This window comes from Plectropomus leopardus, chromosome 4, assembly GCF_026936395.1.
Source record: "Plectropomus leopardus strain MGB_pleo_1.0 chromosome 4, ASM2693639v1, whole genome shotgun sequence".
Taxonomy (NCBI): domain Eukaryota; kingdom Metazoa; phylum Chordata; class Actinopteri; order Perciformes; family Serranidae; genus Plectropomus; species Plectropomus leopardus.
In genome coordinates this window covers 4,771,171-4,793,228 of record NC_142179.1, presented here as the reverse complement: position 1 = coordinate 4,793,228, position 22,058 = coordinate 4,771,171, and the positions used below count along the sequence as shown (strand labels likewise).

The 22,058-nt window shown below is 43.6% G+C and overlaps 1 protein-coding gene across 1 annotated transcript in view; it reads right to left on the bottom strand.

Annotated features, from left to right (window-relative positions):
• The window catches only part of LOC148189672 (uncharacterized), a 139,054-nt gene that overhangs the window by 46,544 nt on the left and 70,452 nt on the right, over nucleotides 1–22,058 (bottom strand). The window contains exons 11-13 of the mRNA XM_088076012.1: nucleotides 4,924–21,693; nucleotides 2,844–3,140; nucleotides 565–652 (exon numbers count right to left, since the gene is read on the bottom strand). Of these exons, the coding sequence (XP_087932138.1) occupies nucleotides 565–652; nucleotides 2,844–3,140; nucleotides 4,924–21,693 (17,155 nt within the window). The remainder of the gene's footprint in view (nucleotides 1–564; nucleotides 653–2,843; nucleotides 3,141–4,923; nucleotides 21,694–22,058) is intronic.

The window sequence follows — 22,058 nt, the reverse complement described above, 5'->3', positions numbered from 1 at the left end:
TACTTTTTTTCTATAAGGAAATGCACACAAGGTGTTAGTCATTCGTTAATAGAATGACTTAAACAAAATGCACTGAAATAAAAGGAAAAGCTACAACAGACAAACCACAAATAGCTTTGACATTTGCAGTACTTCCACAGACCTCAACACCACGGTCAACTGCAAACTACCCCCCGGAGGCTGCTGCTTTAATACGAGGAGTGGTTTTAAGTCACGCTCCCATGGCTTGGAACTAAAAAACTTTCTGTAACAGTAGAGTGATAGTCAGATCTGAAGAAACCCTCGCTCAAAAGAGGTTTACCAGATCAAAGTGGAAATCCTGAAGGAGCACAAAATTGGTGCAAATTGCTGTGGCATGACTGGAAACTCAACCAACCCATAGGGGGACAAGAGGCAGAGAAAGTAACATTACAGAAGACAGAAGAGAAGAAGACAGAGAGAAACAGCGATGTATGTGTGCCTGTATATCTGAATCTGTGTGAGAGAGAAAGAGACTGTGGAAAAAAGAGAAACAGACAAAGAGAGAGAGTCATTTGGGTGTACAAAAAGCATGAGTCTTCCTACCTCAAGGAGCTGTACTCTCACTTTGTTGTATGCCTTCAGCCAGCGAACTTTGGATGGGGAGCACGGTGGAGGGCCGTCCTCGAAGAAACTGAGAAGAGTAATGGCAAAAAACAATCAACAGGTTCAAAGGGAAAAGTTTCAAGAATATAGCTGACATGAATATGAAAGTTAAATCAATTTACTGAATGTTGCAGTCAAAAGATTTTGTCTGTCTTGAAATAATACTTTACTGCCCTGATGAAGATCGGACTGTGTTTACTGGCTGTAATCATCACAGATAATATAACATGCTACCAGTGGAAGTGATGGGTAACAAAATTTGTTCTCATTTTGAGAAAAAATGTTTTCCAATAAGCAGCAGACTATTGCCTCAAGACCAAAATAATCAAAAATGTGAAGGGTTGTGGTTGCACTGATGCCAGGGTCCTGCCTGTGGCTGAGCCTGGATCGTGGTTGTGGTTGTGCTGATGTTGTGGTCCAACTCGACATCAACTACTACTGCCATTATTATTAGTCATACTTCCACTATTAATATACACATATGATTGTTTTCTCCACATATGAACTACAAAAAATGCATGCAATATTACATGCGATCATAAATTACATTTTTATGTCTATTACAATAGTAACATTTTCTGTTCTTGTTACCATTATTGTTGCTGTGCAAACCTTTCTTTACCTTTCTTTTTTCTTGTCCCTTTATTTATCAATTTCTCATCTACTTTAATTTTATTTTTCTTTACAACATCTACTGCACATCTGTCCAGTCGCTCTTTCTGAGGGTTCAATGTTTTTTTTTTCTCAGGGTACAAATTATAACTGCGACTGCAACTACACAATCCTGCGTGTGTGTGTGTGCGTGCGTGCATGCGTCTGCTTTTCTCTTTAACTCTCTGTTTGGAAACACCTGACAAAAATGTGAAATAAGTAAGCATGGGATGCATATTCTACTTTCTGATAATCAGATCATTTATATCATATCTAATATATCCTTTATATTGTTCATAACAGATTTTTAGTGTGTTTTCATGCCTGTGACTCGGGGGGAGAAATAGCCCAGATGCTGAAGCTATTGCTGCAGAGTTTGCAGACGTGATATATTCAGTGTCAACAGCCCAACTGATTATCATGAGCACCGAGAGGAAGCAGGCAGCTTCTGTGTCCAGTGTGAACCAGAGGTAAGGGTCATTCAGTTCAGTTGCTTTTTCATCCAAAATTTGAGTTGCCAGCTCCCCTGAACCTCCCTGTCCTTGTCAGTGCATCTTAACTACTCTCTCTTTTTAACCCAACACCAAAGAGCAGCAACGTAAGGTGCCTAGTAGGAGTTGCTACTGCATGTACAATATGGACATACTTCAATACTCATATCCAGCGTGAAGAGGAAAGTCACTCTTATGGTGTTTCCGTATGGTGGTATTATGGTATTTCCAGTTTTTAGTGTTCAGATGAGCTGAACATGAAAAGAGTAAAGAAACCTGGAAGGACATGTATTATAAAGAGACATTTGAGTACAAAATTTAAAAAAAGGCCCATTTGCACATTGGGAAAGTTTATATTTTAGATGAAGATATTGGGAAAGTTCTCTTCTCATCATTTATGTTTTCAATGACAACAGGTTGTCTTTAACCTTTTAGCACTTTGTATGATAGTATGTAATCCCTCACTGCCTTCCCACCAGCTAGCTCTCAAAGTTGTGCTCACTCTATTGCAAAACCAAGTTGACACAGCTCTGTTTAAAAAAAAAGACATATTTTTTACTTAAAGAAGGACACAAAATATTTTAAGAATTCCAATTTGTTATTTCCATGGCCAAGGAAAGTTCAGTCAATATTTGGGAACATGAGCTACTCTCTGTCAAAGCCAGAAACCAGAGAGTCTCAAACATTTGATGTCTCAGGGTATAAAGTCTGGAGCTGCTTCATAGACAATGAACTTGTAGACCCACAAAACATTTGTTTTCCTTTTATACCCAAATGAGCTTTGTTCTATTGTTATGATCTCAGTTCTGAAACAGAAAATGTACCCCTACATTAAGCATGGCTGCTCTCTGTGTCATCTATAACATCTCTCAACAATTATTGTCTATGAAAAGCCAGAGATTTTTATCCTTATAACATTACAAATTTGAGTTTTAGCACTCTATATTGCGGAACTTTTCATGTTCAGTAATATTTCTGAACCATATAAAACCACAGGAATAACATTTATGAATTTTTCAAATGGCCGTAGTTTCTCTTTAATCATGTCAACCTAGATGTTTACATTTATTTGCATACCTGATTTTAGTCTGACTCTTGTTATCACTGTTGTCCACGACTGGTTTGGGCAGGATGACAGAAGAGTCCTTCAAATCCTTGTTGGAACCAGGCTCTGGTAGTGGATGCAGCTCTTTCTCAACCTCTTCCTCGTCCTCTTCTTCCTCATCCCAGGTAGACCTCTGGCTAGTGGGAGGGGGACGCATGGCGCTGGGGTGGCGGGAGTCTGGATCTCGGCGCTCCTCAGGCTCAGAGCTCAGCTGGGAGCTGGCTGGGCTGAGGTTGCCTGATGAATCAAAGCGACTGCTGTCCGGTGGACTGTAGGAATATAAAATTGTTAGTTAGAAATGGTAAATGGTGATAATTTGGGGAAGCTACAAAGTATAACTGCAGAATCTAAAGGTTTTATTCCAAAATTCAACAATTAGGAAATCAACTTGAAATTTAGTTTTCCCAACTCAAAATAATTGGAAAACTACTATAAAATAACACACATTTTATTTGATATCATTAAAAACAGTTTTAACTTTGAATGGCAGGCAGTGATTTTGGAACAAAGCAATTCATTTTTAAAAACATTAACTGGAGGTTAAACTCTGGGTAAAGAAGCTGATTATCATCAGATCCAGGTAACAAGGTGACACAAAACAAGGGAAACTAACAGGGCTCTGCATGGTAAGCTGAACAGCTAAAGCTGAGAGCAGATTTCTTTTTTCAATCACGTCACGAGGGCTGCTATCAGCGCGGGGAGGTCCTCAGCCTCCTCACAGACGAGCGGTCTTGTTGCATGTTTAAAGCAGTAATGACATGTTAATTAAGAGACCAGCTATTACACTTTTTCACAGCTCTGAATGCCTAAAAGCCTGCTTGTGAGTGCAGGATACAGACATAACCTTTTTGATTCACCTACTTTTACTACAGTGCATTTACAGAATCTAATAATGTATGTCCCATATATTGATGAATGCACATTAATCACAATTATTTTTAATAAGATTGAAACTTAAAGGTTAAAAACCCTGTTAGAGCAGCGGGGATGCACTTAACCTGCTTGATGAAAATCGGAAGTGGCTGACTGAAAAAGAGAGTAGCTTCTGGATGATTGAGACTGCTAACAATGAAAGTGTCTTTGTGCTTTAACTGGCATAATTTATTCTGTCTTGGCTGAGGGCCAAATTAGTTCTCACTGGTCCTTTTATTTCAGTGTCCCGCCTGCCTCCATCGTGTGCCCTGCCACCCCATCATAAATCTATCAGAGTTTTAATTCACATAAACAAATTGGCTGAGGCTCGGAGAATAATTCAGAGAACTGCAGGGGACAGAGGAAGGAGGGGCTTTGTACACGCCACACAAGTGAAACACTAATATATAAAGACCATTGGCTTCCTCATTCTTTGCACTTCCATCATTGCCAGGAAAGCGATTACTGCGGTGCTGTAAGTCCAAAAGAGCTCATGCACATTTTCACATCATGGTGAGCACCACTGGTGCGGATAAGATAATTATCCTATCGCTAAGCCCCGCTCTCAAAACACACGAGCCAATCATTTTTTCTGCAGCTACACAATATACCTCCATAGAAAAGCATAACAAAAATTTGATTTTCCTGCAGTTTTATTTAAATGTATGCAGTTATATCTTTAAAGCTTATGTCCCCAAAAGTTCTATGTAGCATCTTTGGATATGTGTTTCAAACCGACAGCTGCCATTGTTAGTTTAGGCAGCACGTGAAGTGTTCGTCCAAAGTGACCCAAGTGTCGATAGGTCAATTTTCTTTACTATTACTTTAATGATGAACTTACAATCAAATTTTCACCAAACGGTACGTATTTGTGGCTGTTAGGTGGATATGCGGTATGTTCTAAACCAGAAATTTGCTAAGTTGAAATAAATCTAAAAATGTTTAATTCTAACAATATGCCAAGGACTTTAAAAGTTAGGTGAGTAATGGGAAAGGAGAAACAAAGGCAACAACAAAGCTACTCATCTCAAATGCAGGTTGATAGAAAACTACATGGGAAAAGACAAGCGAGGAGCTACACATTTGTCTACATTAGCATGATAAATGGACAACACCATTTATCATACAAATTGTACTAGCCTTTTTGCGACCTCCTTTGTCAACAGGTCCTTCGGTGGCTCTGTGTCCAAATCTGCATGCACAGTGTCAGGTGTATCAGCGTCTTTCTTATCTGCCTCACATGCTGTGATCTTTAACTGGGGTTTATCCAAACCTTCTGCAAGAGAAACTGGGTCAGAGGGGAGGCCGGATTGTGGTGACTGTGCTAAAGTGTCACAGCTTCCTGTTTTTGAAGTTTCTGTTGGTCCTTCTGTATCACTGGCCTCTGCACTTTCAGTTAATCCAGAACCTGGGGAAAGTTTCTCAGACTCTGGATCACAAACTTCTTCTGTAGGTTTTGGACTCTGGGGCTCAGCTTGAACTGTGGCAGCCGGAGGGGGAGATTCAGTTTTGGGAGGGTCAGAGCTCCCAAACATTGAGCCAAGTTTCATGCCAAACACAGACGGAGCAGATGATGGTTCCTCCTTTCCAGTTTGTTTTTCATCCTGGAAAATACCAGCTGAAAGGCTTTTAAAACCAGAAAAGAGACCACCATCTGTCTGTTGTGGCTGCGTTGTCTTTGTATCAGCTGCTGGAGATGGAGTCACAGAGAAAAGGGATCCAATAGATGACGTGCCTTCAGCAGCTACAGACATAAAGCCAAATTTAGAGGCAGACAGTCCTGGTATTTCAAACACACCCTTGGTTTCAGGAGCCGGGGATGGTGCCTCTTTTTCAGACACTGCAGAATCTGGCTCCTCTCTCTGCTCGGCATGCTCATCATTTCCTGCGTCCTCAGGGGAAGCATTTTTCGTGGTGGATTCAGTCAGAGAACTTTCTTCTGCCTCTGTTTTGTCTGTTCGTTCTGCCTCCTCCACTAATCCCTTTTCAGGGACATCAGAGTCTTCAGAGCTTTTGACATGTTCATCTCCAGATAAAGCTGTCTTCTCTGCATCTGTCTTTTCAGTGCTCTCAGAGACCGTTTCCGCACAAGGATCACCTTGTCCTGACTCTGTGCCAGACTGCTGATTTTCCTCTGGTTTTGTTGCTTCGGGACCTTTGAATATACCAAATAGGTCACTGGTGAGAGATTCTGTAGCAATGCTACTCGGAAGTCCAAAAAATGAGCTTTTCTGTTGTTGCTGTTGTTGTTGCTGTGGCTGTGGCTGACGAGGAGCTGGTGATGACCCAAAAAATGAACCAGGTGAACTTGAAAAAAATCCACCAACAGTTGGTGCTTTACTTGGGGCATTTGGGGTAGAAAACATAGACATAAAGCCAGAAAATGGAGCTGGTTCAGGGGGCTTCTGTGGTCCCGGCTGTCTTGGACCACCCATTCTTGGTCCTGCCATTCTTGGGCCTGCCATTCTTGGGCCGCCCATCCGAGGCCCTCCCATCCTTGGTGCTCCCATTCTTTGTCCTGGTGGTCCAGGTGGCCTGACCATGCCTGGTCTGGGCTGCTGCTGTTGCTGTGGTGAGTGAACAGCAGGTCCCAATGTAGGAGGCTCCACAGCTTGAGATGTCTGGATTTCTGATGAGTTGCTACCAACAGTTTTTTCTTCATCTGATGATGGGGCCACTGCAACAGAATTAATGCTTTCCACAGGTTTCTCTAATCCATCTACAGGTTCTTTACTGGACTCTGCAGGATCTGACTTGGCCTCATTTGGTTCCTTTGCAGTCTCGTCAGATACAGATTTTGGGTCTTCTTCAAGCGGTTTTACTGATTCTGAAACTGCTGGTTCTGTTGTAACTTCACCCACCACGGATTCTGCAGCAGTTTTCTCTGTAATTGCTATTACTGAATCGGCTACAGTCGCCTCTTCTGTGGATTTTTCCACATCTGCAACAGCTGCTTGTTCATCACCAACAACTTTCAGAGGTTCCTCAGTTAATTTTTCCACATCTGCAGTTGCTGTTTCTATTTTATCGTCTACTTTTAAAGGCTCCTCAATTGTCTTTTCCACATCTGCAGCCACTGCTTCTTTGTCACCGACAACTCTTAACGGTTCCTCAGTTAATTTTTCCCCATCCGCGACTGCTGTTTCTTCTTTATCGTCTACTTTCAAAGGCTCCTCAGTTGGTTTTTCCACATCTGCAGCAACTGCTTCTTTGTCACCAACAACTTTCAAAGGCTCCTCAATTGATTTTTCCACATCTGTAAGTGCTGTTTGCTCTTCATCACCAACTCTAAGTGGCTCCTTAGTTTGTTTTTCTATATCTGGAATTATCTCTCCTTCAATAACTGCCTTTCCATGTTCCTCTCCAACCACATCAGTTTGTTCTAATGTGCTTTTGAGTGCAGCTATTTCAGCTTCATCACCTGTGCCCTTCATTTCAACCTCTTTTTCAGCAGCTGCTGTATCTTTCATTTCTTTATATTCATTTGGGGTGTCTGACGGTTCCTCACTTACTAGTTTTACAGTTTGCACTGTCTCTTTCTCAAGTAGATTACTGGTCACATTTGGCATGTCTGTGATAGAAGCTTCAACTACAGCTGAAGCATTTTCATTAGGAGAAAGCTGTTGTTGCATTGTGGCTGTTTTGTCCACCTCCATATGTGAATCTGTTGGGGGAACAGAATTTTCAGGGATATCTTTATTGGTTTCCAAGGTTGAATCTTGACCATCTTGGCATGCCTGCTCTACTGATGTAGATTGGGGCTCAGAGGGTACATTTTCTGTAGCCTCAACAAGGTGATCTTTGGCTGCGTCTGAAGAATCTTTTGTGTCTGAGGGTTTTACTTTTTCTGAGGCAATCTCCTCCTTCACGGGAACAGTTGCTTCTGGTTCTGTCTTGGTTTCCTCCATGAAAGACATACCAAATAGACCAAAACCAGTTTTAGACTTATTACCATCAGAAGTCCCACCAATTGAAAACACAGAGGAAACCTTGAAACCACCCTCAGATTCAGCTGGTTTAGGTGCTGCTGGATGTGCTTCTGATGCTTGCTGGTTTTGTCCACCAAACATAGAGAATAAACCTTTTCCTGCAGGTTCTGAACCTCTGGGTCCTGGCGGTGTAACTGTTGGTCCTGGTGGGGGCATCCTTGGTCCAGTCTGGGACTGGGCACCAAGACCTCCAAACTTGGAAAACAAACTTGCACCAGGAGTTTCTTTGTTTGTAGTAGAACCTGGGAGGATTCCACCAAATATAGAAGATCCAGTGGAAGGTGCTCTTGGTGTGGGACCCCTAGGATGTCCTCTGGGACTGGGTGGTTGCTGAGGTGCAGATGCACCAAACATGGAAAACAGGCCTTTTCCTGGAGGTTCTTTGGGTGGAGGACCTCTGGGTCGCACACCACCACTGGTTGGACCTCTTGGGCCAGATGGGGGCTGACTACTGGAGCCACCAAACATAGAGAATAAGCCTTTTCCCTGGGTCTCTTGTGGGGTTGGCAGTGGTGGTTGTGGATCTTTGGATGCGGTTGAAGATGGGGCATTTGACCCACTTAACATGGAGAGTAATCCTGAGCCAGATGTGTCTTTGGTAGATTGGCCAGAAAGAATGCCACCAAGTATTGATAATCCAGTTTGGGAGGATGTCTGCTCTGGAGTTGCAGTGGAGCCACCAAACATAGAAAATATCCCTTTTCCTGATTGTTCATTAGGCTGTTCAGCCTCAGGTCGATCAACCTTGACATCTACACTTTCCTCCTTGGAGGTTGTGATTTCTTCTGTGGGAGGTTTGTCCATACTTGGCTCAGGGGCAGATGAGATGGCATCCTTTTCAGATTTGTCATGAAGTTGTTCAATCTCTTCAGGTGATTTTACATCTGAGGCAGAGGGTGTTTCTTTCGGTGACAACTCATCAAGAGACTGAACTTCTTCAGGTGATTTTACATCTGAGGCAGAGGGCATTTCTTTCGGTGACAACTCATCAAGAGACTGAACTTCTTCAGGTGATTTTACATCTGAGGCAGAGGGCATTTCTTTCAGCGACAACTCATCAAGAGACTGAACTTCTTCAGGTGATTTTACATCTGAGGCAGAGGGCATTTCTTTCAGCGACAACTTATCAAGAGACTGAACTTCAGGTGATTTTACATCTGAGGCAGAGGGCATTTCTTTCAGCGACAACTTATCAAGAGACTGAACTTCTTCAAGTGATTTTACATCTGAGGCAGAGGGCATTTCTTTCAGCGACAACTTATCAAGAGACTGAACTTCTTCAGGTGATTTTACATCTGAGGCAGAGGGCATTTCTTTGAGTGACAACTTATCAACGTCTTCAGGCAATACAACATCAGAAATTGTGCTTTCATCCTTGTGGGCTAACTCTTCAAGAATTTCAGCACCTTGTGGTAGTGCTGGCACTAAAGTTGTGTTTTCCACCTGGCAGGTCAGGTCACTGAGAGGTTTAGTTACTTCCAATGGTGTTATGTCTGGAGATGTTGATTCTATGTCCTTGGGAGCCAGCTCAAATGGCTGCTCACGAGCCTCAGTGGTCTCTGCTTTTACTTCGGTCTCAGAGACGGTAGCTTCTATGGTTGACTCTTTCTTGGTCAGGATGTGCTGTGAGTCATGTTCACCTGCATGGGTACAATCTGCTGTAGTCTCTGTTGCATCAGTCTTGACCTGTTCTGATTCAATGATTGCTTTTTTGCTACAGATTTCTTTAGCCCCAGTGTCCTCAGGTATATCAGACTTTGCAACAATATCTCCAGGTAAAGAATCGCCTGGAACCGGTGATACAGTGGAAGTGGTATCTTCAGAAGCACTGATTTCTGGCACTTCGGGCTTGCTTTTTTCACTTAACTCATATTCATCTGTCTCTTCTTCTGGTGAACTTGCTGCTGAGACAAAAATATGGGGTAGTCTAATGTAAGGTTTTGGCTCACCTGGTTCAATTTCTGTATCAACAGCAGGAACGTTTGAGTTATTAATGCCAATGTAGATTGACATCGGATGGCTGGTTTTGTCCCGTGATACAATAGATACGGTAGAGACCTCACCATATCCAGTGCTGACAGATTCTGAAGATATGGTTTGTTTGATTTCTTCTGAACCTTGCTGCTGTGAAATGCCTGATTCAGATATAGCATCTGTGATTACCTCTTTGGTAATCGCTGTAGATGTAACCTCTGACAATTTTTCTGAAGGTTCTACTGAACCTTCTTTACTGAGATTTACTTCCAGTGATGAAGATTCAGGAGGGGGTAATTCTTTCCCTGATGTCTCTCTTGCTGGGCTTGAAATAAATGTTTCCGGTGGTTGCTCACCATCTTGACCAATAGTCTTAAAACCATGCATTGGTGACACATTGGATGGAGAGATCACAGATGATATCACTGAGGATGTTTGAGGGCTCACACCACTTAAAACGGAACCTTTTACTTCGTACTGTTGTTCAATCATTTGTGATGGTGCCGGAGCCAACTCTGTGTGCATGGCTGCAGACTGATTGTTGGATAATTCAGATGGTGAGGAGGCAGGTAATTTAAAAGCAGAGTCACCTTTGTCACTTACAAGTGCTGGTGTGCTAGGCAGAGAAGGTGACACAACAGGCATTTGTGGGCTTGAATCAACTGTCTCTTTCACAGCAGGACTTTGTGGGGATATTATCTCTTCAACATGACAGCGTATTGGAGATGTGCTTAATGGAGAAGCCGTTTTCTCTTCAGAAGTAACTGCAACATGGCTGACAGCAGTAGTCTGCGTTGGAGTAACTTGCATTCTGTTGTCCAAAGGTATGGACACAATTGGAGTCTGATGGGGTGTAACAGTAGCTGGTTTTGTACTCACCAAGGGTTGTGAACCAAAACCACTATACAATGAAATTAACCCCTTAACTGAAGTGGATCCTGCTGGTGTTGGAGATACATCTGGCCTTTGAATTTCAGCTCCGAAACCCTGGTTCAGATGACTACTTTTTACTTGTTGTACAGGCATCGGGCCATGTTTTGCGGTCGGTTGTGATATAACAGCACTAACCTCTGATACATGTTGAATTTGAGCCACAGTACTTGTGGGAACAGCCGGTGTCTGGTATTGCTGAACAGTGGCACTGACCTCTGATACATGTTGAATTGGAGCTACAGTACTTGAACGCACAGTTGGTGTTTGATATGGCTGAACAATGGCACTGACCTCTGAAACATATTGAATTGGAGTCCCAGTACTTGAATGCACAGTTGGTGTTTGATATTGCTGAATAGTGACAGGGCATTGACTTGGATCAGGCGTTTTTGAGAGCTGAAGAGGTCCTTTTGCATGGTAATCTGTAGTTACATTGCTGTACACTGCCTGTACATTAACAGACTGTGGGGCAGGATCAGTTTTGTGCCTATCATGAGTCTGCTGAATAATCGAAGCGGGCAAAGACTGTGGGGTAGAAGCTGTTTGGGATCCTCCATACAGTTGCTGAGTGGAAAAAGGAGGCAATGCCTGCCCATTACTAGTCATTGTTCCACTATATGATGGGCTTTCCTCAATGCTCTCAGAGCTCTCCACAGTTGGCTGCTTGATAAGAATTTTGGGCCCACGGGTTGTTTCATGCTGAACAGTTGTATCTTGTCTTTGCAACATTGGCTGAGGTCTAGCAATGGATGAGGTCCAACCAATTTCCACACTAGGTTGCGGGTAATGCTGTTGTGGGACTGAATGTTGTGTTTGCAGCTGAGGAACGTATGAAGGCAATGTATCATTTTTCTTGGCTACAACCTGTTGATATGCACTGTTTAGTGAGAATGTTGCAGATGCACTGTCCTGTATAGCCTGGGAAGCTAAATTCTGAGGAGGCTGAATCTTCATTTGAAGAGGCACCGAAGAGGAAACTGAAGTATTCATTGAGGCAGAGTTCAATCCTATAACTGACTGCCTTCTGCTATGTATTCCAGGTTGGTTTGTGGCCTGTTTGTAAGTGGAATATTCCACATGTTGTGGTGACTTCTGAGTTTGACAAAATGCTGTATCCTCCTTGACCTCTTTAATGGTTGGCTGAGTTGCATATTGCTGCTGGTCATAAAGAGTACTTTGAGACAGAGAAGATATACAAGGAAAGGAAAGATCTTTTGCATCTTGTAGACCAGCAATTGTGGTTTTATTTTGAGGATCCACAGTTAAGTCAACAATACCCTGTATTGTTTTCTTTTCCAATTGCCTCCCAGTCTGTCTTCTCTCAAGCATTTCTTTCTTTGCTTTGACATTAGTAAAATTCACAGGCTTTCCATCATCTGGTTCAGTGTGATTACTTGAAATGCTTGTTGTAGTAAGGCTGTCTCTTGCAGAAAAGTCCATTGGCTTATTTTGTTGGCAGGTGTCCTTAAAGGTGATCCTTGAACCAGAAAAGACCTCATTACTGTGGTAGGAGGATATATGCCTATGCAGTGTCTCAGTTGTTTTGACTCCACTCAAGGGGTATGTTCCTTGTTGATGCGCAGCATGCTCCACTAGGAGTGGCACACCAACAGAACCATTTGTTGTTACAGTTGCCATGTTTTTAACCAATGGCAAAACTCCTGTTGACAAGGTATCAGGAGCTGTTTCACATTGTTTCTGCTGTGGTTGTGGAGACATGTCTAGGAAGCTTTTGATGGAGTTGGCAGGTGCTGATGCTCTTTGATCTATTTCTCGAGATCTACTGTGCACAAATCGTGGTTGCACCTCTTCTTGTGACACTACTTGTGTGTTTTGTCTTTTAGGTTGTTCCTGGGAGGGCTGTGTTTCCACAATTAGTGGAACACCAACAGAATCTCTTGATGGCCTTGTCCTTACCAGTGATACTGGATCTGAATAAGTCAGCACTGTGTCTAATATACATAGCTTTGTTGACATATCTAATGTGCCTTTAACAGAGTTTGCTGGAGCTGTAGAAAGTGGAAAAGGTTTGATAGGAGACTCTGGCACACCATTGGTTTCACTTACACTAGAGCACTGTACTTTCATAATGCTGGGACGTGGCTGCTGCAGAACAGGGAGTATATTTCTATCCAGGGTTTGCTGTTTTTGCACAGGGATCAAGGTTTGAGTTTGCCTCGGGCATGTTGATTCCAGTGGTGTTGATTCAACTACCAGGGGAACACCAACAGAATCTTTTCTGGCAATTGCTCTTGGACTTGGCTTTTTAACAAGCGAAATTGCTTCATTTTGAGTGGACTCATACTCTGGCATTGTTTTTCCCAGTGTCACTTGGGATGGCTTAGGTGACATATCCAGTACTGCAGCTGTGTCAGGTTTTGTTGAAGTGGATGCCTGATGTGTTTGAACAGTGACTGACAACTGTAAAGTTGGGTGATTTGACTGTGCAAAGACACCAGGTTCTCTCTGCGGATATTGTTGTTGATATAGAATGGAATCCGAGTGGCCTGGAGTCTTTTTCTCAAACCCCTGCTGTGCATTTGCAGGGGAGCTGATCTTTATGTCACTAAGAGATCCTGGAGAAGGGATATCTACAACTAGTGGTACACCAACAGAATCTTTCCTTGCAAGTTCACGGGCACTTGGCTTGCCTCTCATCAGTGGTATGGCTTCAGTAGGAGTGTCAGTTCTTCTTACTTCCAAAACTACGTCCTTCATTTTGGCAGAAGATTTATAAGTCATGTCTAGTGTGCCCGTAACTGTATTGGCTGGTGCTGTGGCTTGATGGGTTGGTTTGCAAATTTCAAGGGATTCAGAGGACTGACTTAAAAGTGTCTGCTGTCTTGGTAACAATGGCCTCCTATTACCAGATGCAATCTCTCTTGTCTGAACAGGGCATTTTTCCTGAATACCTGTGATAGTATGCGTATGATGTTCCTCAACAGGTAGTGAACGAATATCCTCTGTTTGTACACGAGGCACCATTGATCCCCTTTTATATGACAAGTCAATAGACTCATGAGGACTGGAACTTGTTTCTACCTCCTCAGAAGTTAATAATTTTCTCTTTGTCAATGACAGTGCCTCAATGACAGGATCCTTTGATAGCACAACAGTTTGCGGAGTCTGCTTTTTTGTTGTTTTGGCAGACATATCTATTGTAGCTTTAATTGAGTTTGCTGGTGCTGTGGTCTCCTGATATTGCTGAGCATTTCCACTAGACTGATAAGAAGGAGGTGTAAAAATATCTCTCTTACTTTCAACAGGGATCTGCTGACTTAAACCAGTTGTAACAATTGGTGGGCTTTGATGAATCCTAGGATGCACGTTGAATGAAGAATTCAGTTGCTGTCCTTGAGGGTCCACTTGCTTTTTCAAAACAGGGCTTACCAGTGGTGTGGTACATGCAGGCGATTCAATTTCTGCAGTCTGTTTGTGACCTCCATCAAGACTGGACACTTCACTAGAAATAGTCATACCTGAAGAGCTTCTTGCTGCTAACATTACTTTACTGTCAGAACTCTTTGGTAATTTGTCAGACGATGTCAGAGATGTTTTAGGTGAAATGTCTGTTGCACCTTTGCCAGAGGCTGTAACATCAGTTTGATTTGTCTTAGTTATAGGGGTACTGTGAGAGGCCGGTGGTCTTTGGCTATGCACTGTAGAAGAGATATGGTCAACTCTTATCTCTGGATAGGACAGTTTTCTCTGTGATATGCTTTGTTGATTAACTGGCCTATAGTTGGCTTGGGAAACTGTTCCCGCAAGTGAAAGTCTTGGACTTTGTTGTGATGTGGGATATTCTGAATCAAGCCGTTCATCGTCTTCTTCCTCAGTTTGTTTTGTAAGATCAACAGCAATTATTGCCTTGTCAGTCAAGTCCACATTTGCCTCAGTATCCATCTGCTTTTTCTCTTTGTATCTTTTTAATTTGTACTTTGTAAAGTCAACAACTTTATCTTCTTGTACAGATTCAACATTGGCATCTCTTAAATCTTTTTCTTTGATATTTTTGTTTTTATTGATGGTGGCAGAAAAATCTAGGACTTTACTGCCTATTAAAGGGTCAGAAGGAGTGCCAAAGCTTTGATTTGTTTTATAGAGGTATGCGTCATTGTATGTAACTGAGGTGTCGTTTAGGATATGCAACTTAGGTGTTATTTCTTTAGATGAATCTTGTGGCAGCTTTGGAAGCGTGGGGGATGTTTGTTCTACTGGTGAAATACTGCTGATTTTGCTAATGTCACACATGCCTGTGACTGTAGTTGTATTTGCCTGTGGTAATACTCTGGGTTTGCCTGCCTCAGATGGCTGCCTTGCAAGCTGGGGTATCTGTGAGGGAACAGAGGGCCCGGCCACAGTTGAAGTAGATACAGTGGGTAAACTCCTAACAGAAGTTGTCTGTGCTGGAAGAGCTGAAGAAGCTTTAGTTACAGTTGGTGGTGTAGGCAGTTTCCTTCCCGTTGGTACCAAGCCTGGTATTTTTGAAGCCGGTGGGGTCCCAGGAAGATTTCCAGAATTATTAGTCTCTGAAACCTTGCCAGAGACTGATGATGATGTAGCTTGCGTTGAGGGCGACTGTAAATCAGATTTACTTGTATCGGTATTAGAAGCTGTTCCAATGATCCCTCCAACAGCTGAAAATATGGAGCCTGACTTTTGTTTTGCTGGGTCTGCAGGTGTATCACCTACATGAGCAATCCTGATTTCAGGAATCGGGTAATGTTTGTTTGGAGGGATTTGTGTCGAATGACGTCTTGGAGACAGTGCAGGTGAGGGTGTAAAAGCATCCTTTATCCCCTGATTCTTCCAGTATGGCCCTCCATGCCCCCCTTTCAGTGTATTTAAAGTAAGATCAGCTGCCTCCATCGGCTCCTCCTTAAAGCTGTGACTATTTGGTATTGATTCCATCTTAATCTTTTTAAGCTTGTACACAGTGAAGTCTACAGGCTGCTCTGCTTGAGAAGATATAGATTCCTGAAACATTTGAGAGAAGCTTTCCAAATTCATGTTCATTATTTTTTCACCTTTTCTAAGGGCAGAAGTCAGGTCCATGGGTGCATCTGAAAGCACTAACTTGTTATATTGCTGGCCTGGAAACCAGAGACCCTTATCTTCAGTGCAGAGAGGGATTTTAAAACCACAAAGGGTCACTTTGTCCTTTTCTTGTTTCAGTATATTAGCAATATTTTCAGTGATATTTCCTAGCGCTTGTACATCCTCTGGTGCAGCACAGGCATAAAGGTGTCGACCAGCTCTGTCAGTTAAAAGTGAATAAATATATTCTTCATCTGTATAAACATAATATCCACAGTCCCCAGCCTCGGCTGGCCACCACAACCCTTGCTCCAATAGCGAAAGCCATTGCTGATACCACTCAGAATCCTCATAAAACATTTCATCTTCCATATCCCTTGTAGCTCCTGCAGACCTACTTAAATCCATAGCACCACGTGTTAAATCCATTGGACCCCTTTTTGTGGAAAGTCGTTTCAAAAACTCAGTTGCTGATTTCAAACCAAAGTCTTCATTTTTTAGATCACTACTAACACCACTTTTTTCCACTACTTTGCTGAATTCCTGTGCACTGCATTCTGCAAGCGAATGACATCTACTTAACCGTGGCTTTGTTTTTTCCATGGATAGATTCAGAGCACAACTTTCAACAATCCAAGGTTTTCTTTTACTATCAAGATCATTCAAATGATCACAGCTACTCCATGGTTTCTTGTCTCTGCAAGTCATGTCAAACAAAACAAGATCTTCATCTTGCTCAAGAAAGCGGTTTCTGCTTTCAAAGAGCTGGGCAGCAGCATCCCTCCAAGGATGGGAGGGTACATTGAAGTTGCTGATGTCCATTTCCATAGGATTTAACCACATATGATTTTCCGAACGAGGTGCTATAACAGCTGATGGTATACTGCCTTGGCATGCTTGGGAGCGTTCCTGAACTTGAGTGGCAAGGGCTTCAGCAAGGGCATAATCATTGAGTTGCTGCCACAAAAGAGCTTCTATGAGACACTGATGCTCATAGAGCTCTGGTGGAATAACACCATGCTCAGTAAAGTTGTATAAAAGATCCTTGTAACCATACTCGTTTGCTGTCCCATACAAGAGACGCTGTATTTCCTCAAGATAAGACTGGGTTGGGGAAATTGTGGGATCTCGCCAAGCATGAGATTGCATAGGTTCTTTATGGGTATCAACAACTGGAGTAACAACAGTACTTGTGAGTGTTGCTGTACTTGAAGAGGTATCCTCCTTACTCTTTGGAAGTAAACGATCAAGAAGGCCTTTTTCAGTTTCCTTTCCAGGAGCAGAAGTGCTACTGTCACTGGAGCCTGTTTTGAAAATGCTGGATAACAAACCAGGAGATGTGCTACTTGCGCTGGTTTTTGGTTCCTCCTTCCCAAGCTGAGGGGTTGATGGCGGCTGTGTCTTTGATGATGTCTCCTCTGTGGCACTAAAAAGACCTGAGAGGAAACCTTTTTGAGCTGGACCTTTTGAATCCTTGTCTGTGGCCCCATCTTGGGAAGAATGCATCTCTACTGGTTTAGTTCTCTGAATCTGTGGTCGGCCCTGCCCTGCACGTGGCTGTTGTTGTTGCTGTGCTGTTTGATTGTTCCCCTGATCAGAAGGTGATGTTGACTGTTCGACAGTACCTGAAATTTTGTTCATCAGGCCGGAGAATAATCCCCCTGATTCAGACTGGGCTGGATTTTGTGTGGGTTTAACTGCTGGTTGCCCTGCCTGAGTAGATTGAGTTGACTGTTGTTCCTGCGGTACATTTTCACCAGATGCAAGCTTCAGAATACCTGAAAGCAAGCCCCCACTTTGAGCAGGCTGTTGGGTTGCTGTATGTTGAGGACTTGCCGTTTTACCATGCTGCTGCTGCTGCTGCTGCTGCTGCTGCTGCTGCTGCTGCTGCTGCTGCTGCTGAGGCTGTGTCTGACCAAACAGACCAGACAAGAACCCTCCTTGCTGACTGGATTGAGATGATTGTTGACCTGCAGATTGACTAGGTCCCGCACTGTTTGCTTTATTTCCCTGCTGAGACCCAGCCTGTGGGTTGGGCTGTTGTGGTGCATTATCTGTAGGTGCTAACTTATTAAAAAGACCAGACAACAGTCCACCCTGCTCTGGTGCAGAGGTAGCAGGTTGTGGTGGTATCTGGTTTTGCCTTCGTAGAGGCTGTCTGTTACCTTGTTGGGGTTGCTGCTGGTTTGGATGACTAACAGGTGGCTGCTGCTGTGGTGGAGGAGTGGGACCTGCTGAAAATAATCCAGAAAAGAAGCCTCCTTGTTGATTAGGTTGTTGCTGCGTAGTCCTGGGCCCTGCTCTTTGTGCCTGTTGTTGCTCTGGTTGACCCCCCACTGTGGACTGTGGGGTGCCTGTATCTGCAATTTTGTTAAAAAATCCAGTGAGCATCCCTCCTGGACTAGTTGGGGGCTGTTGTGGAGGGACTTTGTTTTGTTGTTGTGGGTTTTGTCTATTGCCCACTTGCTGATTAGGCTGACGCCCAGATGGGCTTCTCTGCTGCTGGTTTTGTGGAGGCTGGCCTGAGTTTGCAGGAGCAGAGTCTTGCCCCCCAATTCCAAACAGACCAGAGAGGAAGCCTCCTTGTTGAGGAGGTGCTTGCTGCACTGTTTTTTTGTTAGTCTCTTGAGGCCCAGAATCTGACGGAGGCTGAGATGGAGCAGGATTAGGTTCCACAATCTTGCTAAAAAGCCCTGACAGCATGTTACCTGATTGCTGGTTTGGTTGTGTTGATTGTGTGGCAAGTGGTGCTTTTTGTGGCTGGGAAGTGTTGTCTGTGAGTTTCAACAACCCTCCAAGCAATCCACCAGGTTGAGGCGCTGCTGTTGCTTTAGGATCCGTTGTTTGGTCAGGCTCTTGCTGTTGGTTTGGTTGTTGATCTGAGACAAGGTCAGGTTGACCTTTGTCAGGGAGAGACACTGATTTTTGTTCAGGTCCTTCTGTTTTCACTGTATGTTCAGCTGGATCTGGTTGTGACTCTTGACTGGACTGAGTTGGTTGAGATCCAGTCACTGTGTCTGTAGCTTTTTTCAAGAGCCCAGATAAGAGTCCTCCAGTAGGTGGCTGTGCAGCAGCAGGTTGTCCTTGCCTTTGAGCTGGAATTTGGCCTGATTGGCCTCCTGACAATGTTGATTGACTTGTAGGAGCAGAAACATTATCAGAGGCAAATTTTAAAAACCCTGACAACAGTCCTCCTGACTGTTGTGCAGCAGAATTCTGTTGTGTTTGAGGAGAAGACTGGGGAGGTGATGAAAATAGGCCTGAAAATAGCCCCCCTTGTTGAGGTTGACTGTCCCCTCCTTGGGCTTTCTTGTCAGATGACACATCTTCAGAAGATCCTATTTTCAGCAATCCAGAAATAAATCCTTGACTCTGTGAGGCTTGAGGTTGTGCTCTATCTTGTTCCACAGGCTTGGGCGGACCTTGTTCTTTAGATGTGTCATGTGCGTCAGGCTGGACATCTGTCTTGCACTGGGAATCCATTGCTCCTGCTTGCTCTTGAGACAGTTGTTCTGTTGTAGAAACAGTGCTCTCTGTGATTTCGGGGACCATTCCTTCAGGATGTGGCTCAGTTTGACCACTAGGTTTGGTTAGCACCACAGTGGGAGTCATTTGTGGTTTGGCAGGCTCCTTAGCAGGTTCACTTGGGGCTACCTTAAACAGGTTTGAAAACCAGCCAGTTTCCGTGTTTCCTTTGGGAACACTTTCAAGAAGTGCAGCTCGACTTGGAGATGGAGTTCTTGAAGGGCTTGGGGATGGACTTTTTGGTGGGGCATTGACATCCTCACCAGATGCAAACTTTAGAATTCCTGAGAGCATACCTCCCTCTGTTTTTGGTGGGGCTGTTGTGGAAACATTTTCAGTGGAGAAAAATGGAAGTTTGAGTTTGCTGCCCAAAAACGATTCCTCTGCTGGCTTGGTGTCAGTCTGCGAGGAATTTTCAGGAGGAACTGTTGATATAAGCGTAGAAAGAGATTTCTTAAAAGGACTAAAAAATCCTGTTTCCTCTGAACTGCTTTCAGGTTTTGGTTCAGATATTGCAGAAGATCTTCTTTGCTGAATATCAGGCAGCTCACCAGATGACTCTGTCTCTGGAAGGAGCTCTACAGATCCACTTCCTGATTCTTGCAAAAGCTCAATTGACCCACTTCCTGTATCTGGCAAAAGTTCAACAGATCCAGTTCCTGAACCTGGTCTCAACTCACCTGAGGACTGTCGCTCTGTTTGTGAGCCCTGTCTATTAGGACTTGGGGATCTGTTTGCGGACGCATTTTGGGACTCATTGCTTGTAGCAGATGCAGTTCTTTGCTCTGATGGCTGAGGTGATGGCTGAGGTGATGGTTGAGGTGACGGCTCTCTAGATGGCGGTGCACTGGAAAAAAGTCTCATAGGACTAAGCCTTCCTAACACTGATTCAAACCCAGATGTGGATTGATTAGCAGTTGTTGCACTACTTTGTGTACCTGTGCCACCAGTTGTTGGCACCTGACCAGTGTCAGCTTGCCGACTGGATTCAGAGGACTGAAATGGCAAAAGAGACTGCAGGGAAAACTTTTTTTCTGCTGTGGGCTCCTGAGAGGCAGGAGGAACAATGGCTACCGGGGGTGAAGTACCACCACTTTTGGGAATAAACGAAAGCAGCTTTGAAATGCCGGATTCAGGTTGCGGTGATGCTTGGGAGGTAGCTGAATCAGTTGCAGTGGTACCAGAGGTTTCTGTTGGTTCTGGACTAGCTTTAGGGATAAAGGAGAGCAGTTTTGAAATGCCAGATTCAGGTTGGGGTGATGCTTGGGAGGTAGGTGGATCAGTTGTAGTGGTGCCAGAGGTCTCTGTGGTTTCAATATTAACTTTAGGGATAAAAGAAAGGAGTTTTGAAATGCCGGAGCCTTCCTGTGGTGGTTGAGGGGATGAAGATGTCACAGAGGCTTCTACCTCAGTGGTAGGCTTTGATCCTGTGATAGTACTAAATAATGAACTCATAGCATTTTTTACTCCAGCTATGCCCTGTTCAACAGCACCATCCTCCTTAATTTCAGGTTTGACTTCATTGCTTTTACTGTCCTCAGGTTGCACAACTTCAGCATTGGTTGGCAGTGCTGGTAGTTTTCTTCTGATTGGTTTAGGAATTGATTCATAGCTGTTGACTTCCTCCTCTTTTACAGCCAGGTATTCAGACACAGAGTGAACTAAACTCTGAAGTTCATCCATTGCATCCACATATTCATCACTTGGCTCCTCTACAGGGGACAGCATAGGATCTTGTCCACGACTTGTTCTCCCTCTGCTTGAGTGGCCTTGGCCTCCGAAAGGTGGCATATACTTGCTAGGGTAGTAGTAACTTTCATATTCATAACTAGCATCCCCTTCAGTGAAGGTCAGGTCATCTAGTTCCTCCTCCGATCCAAAGGAATACTGCATCTCATCTGAACCAACTGAGCCATACTCCCCCCTCCACCTGATCCTCACACCCTCTTCCCGAGCAGCCTCCTCCTCTCGAAAAGCTGCATAGCTCTCAAGCGTGTCCTCTAAGGCAGTTTTGGCCCACAGTCTGGTCTTGTAAAGAAGGCCCTCTCTGTCTGACTGCTGTCGTAGCTGTTTGACAGAGGGAATTATATCAATTTCAGGAGGGGAAGATTCATCTTCAAAGCTGCCGGCTTCCTTATAAACTAACCGTACTTCTCCACTTCCAAAGCCATGCCTCCGTCTGTGTGGCCTACCATTCGGCCCGTCTGTTTCCTCGGGGGATAGTGCATCACATTCTACCGTCTGATAGAACCTGCTACCTTTGGACTCACAAGGGTTGTCACTGATCCGGTAGATGATGCTTTTATCTTCGTCCTCCCACATTTTCTGCTCAGCGTCCAAGTAATCATCCAAGACACCAGAGTCAGGAACTTTGTATTTACTCTCCCAATCCTCCACACCCATACCTGAGTCAACAGGAATTATTCTTATTCCACCCTTACTGTTTGATCGTCTGGGTTCAAGAAAAGAAAGTGCCATGCAAGAAGCAGTGGAGATTTTGCAAAGAAACACAAGAAGGGAAAGGAAAAGAAACAAAATTAAGCATTAGACATGAATAAATGACAGAAGATCATGCAAAGTGTTCATGCAAGCAAAGAAATAGAATAGCAAAAAAAGGAAAGAATACATGGAAGTAAAAGTATGTTTTTGACAATGAGAAAAATGCAGTTTCTATATTTTGTCATGTCACATGAAAAAATAAGGCGTAAAGAGTTGTTACATGAAAGTTGATTGCAGCTCTTTGCTCTTAGTATGTCCATATTTTGGCCTAGATCTTTGGCTAATGCAGCTTTTTCTTTAATTTTGTCAGATTTTTTT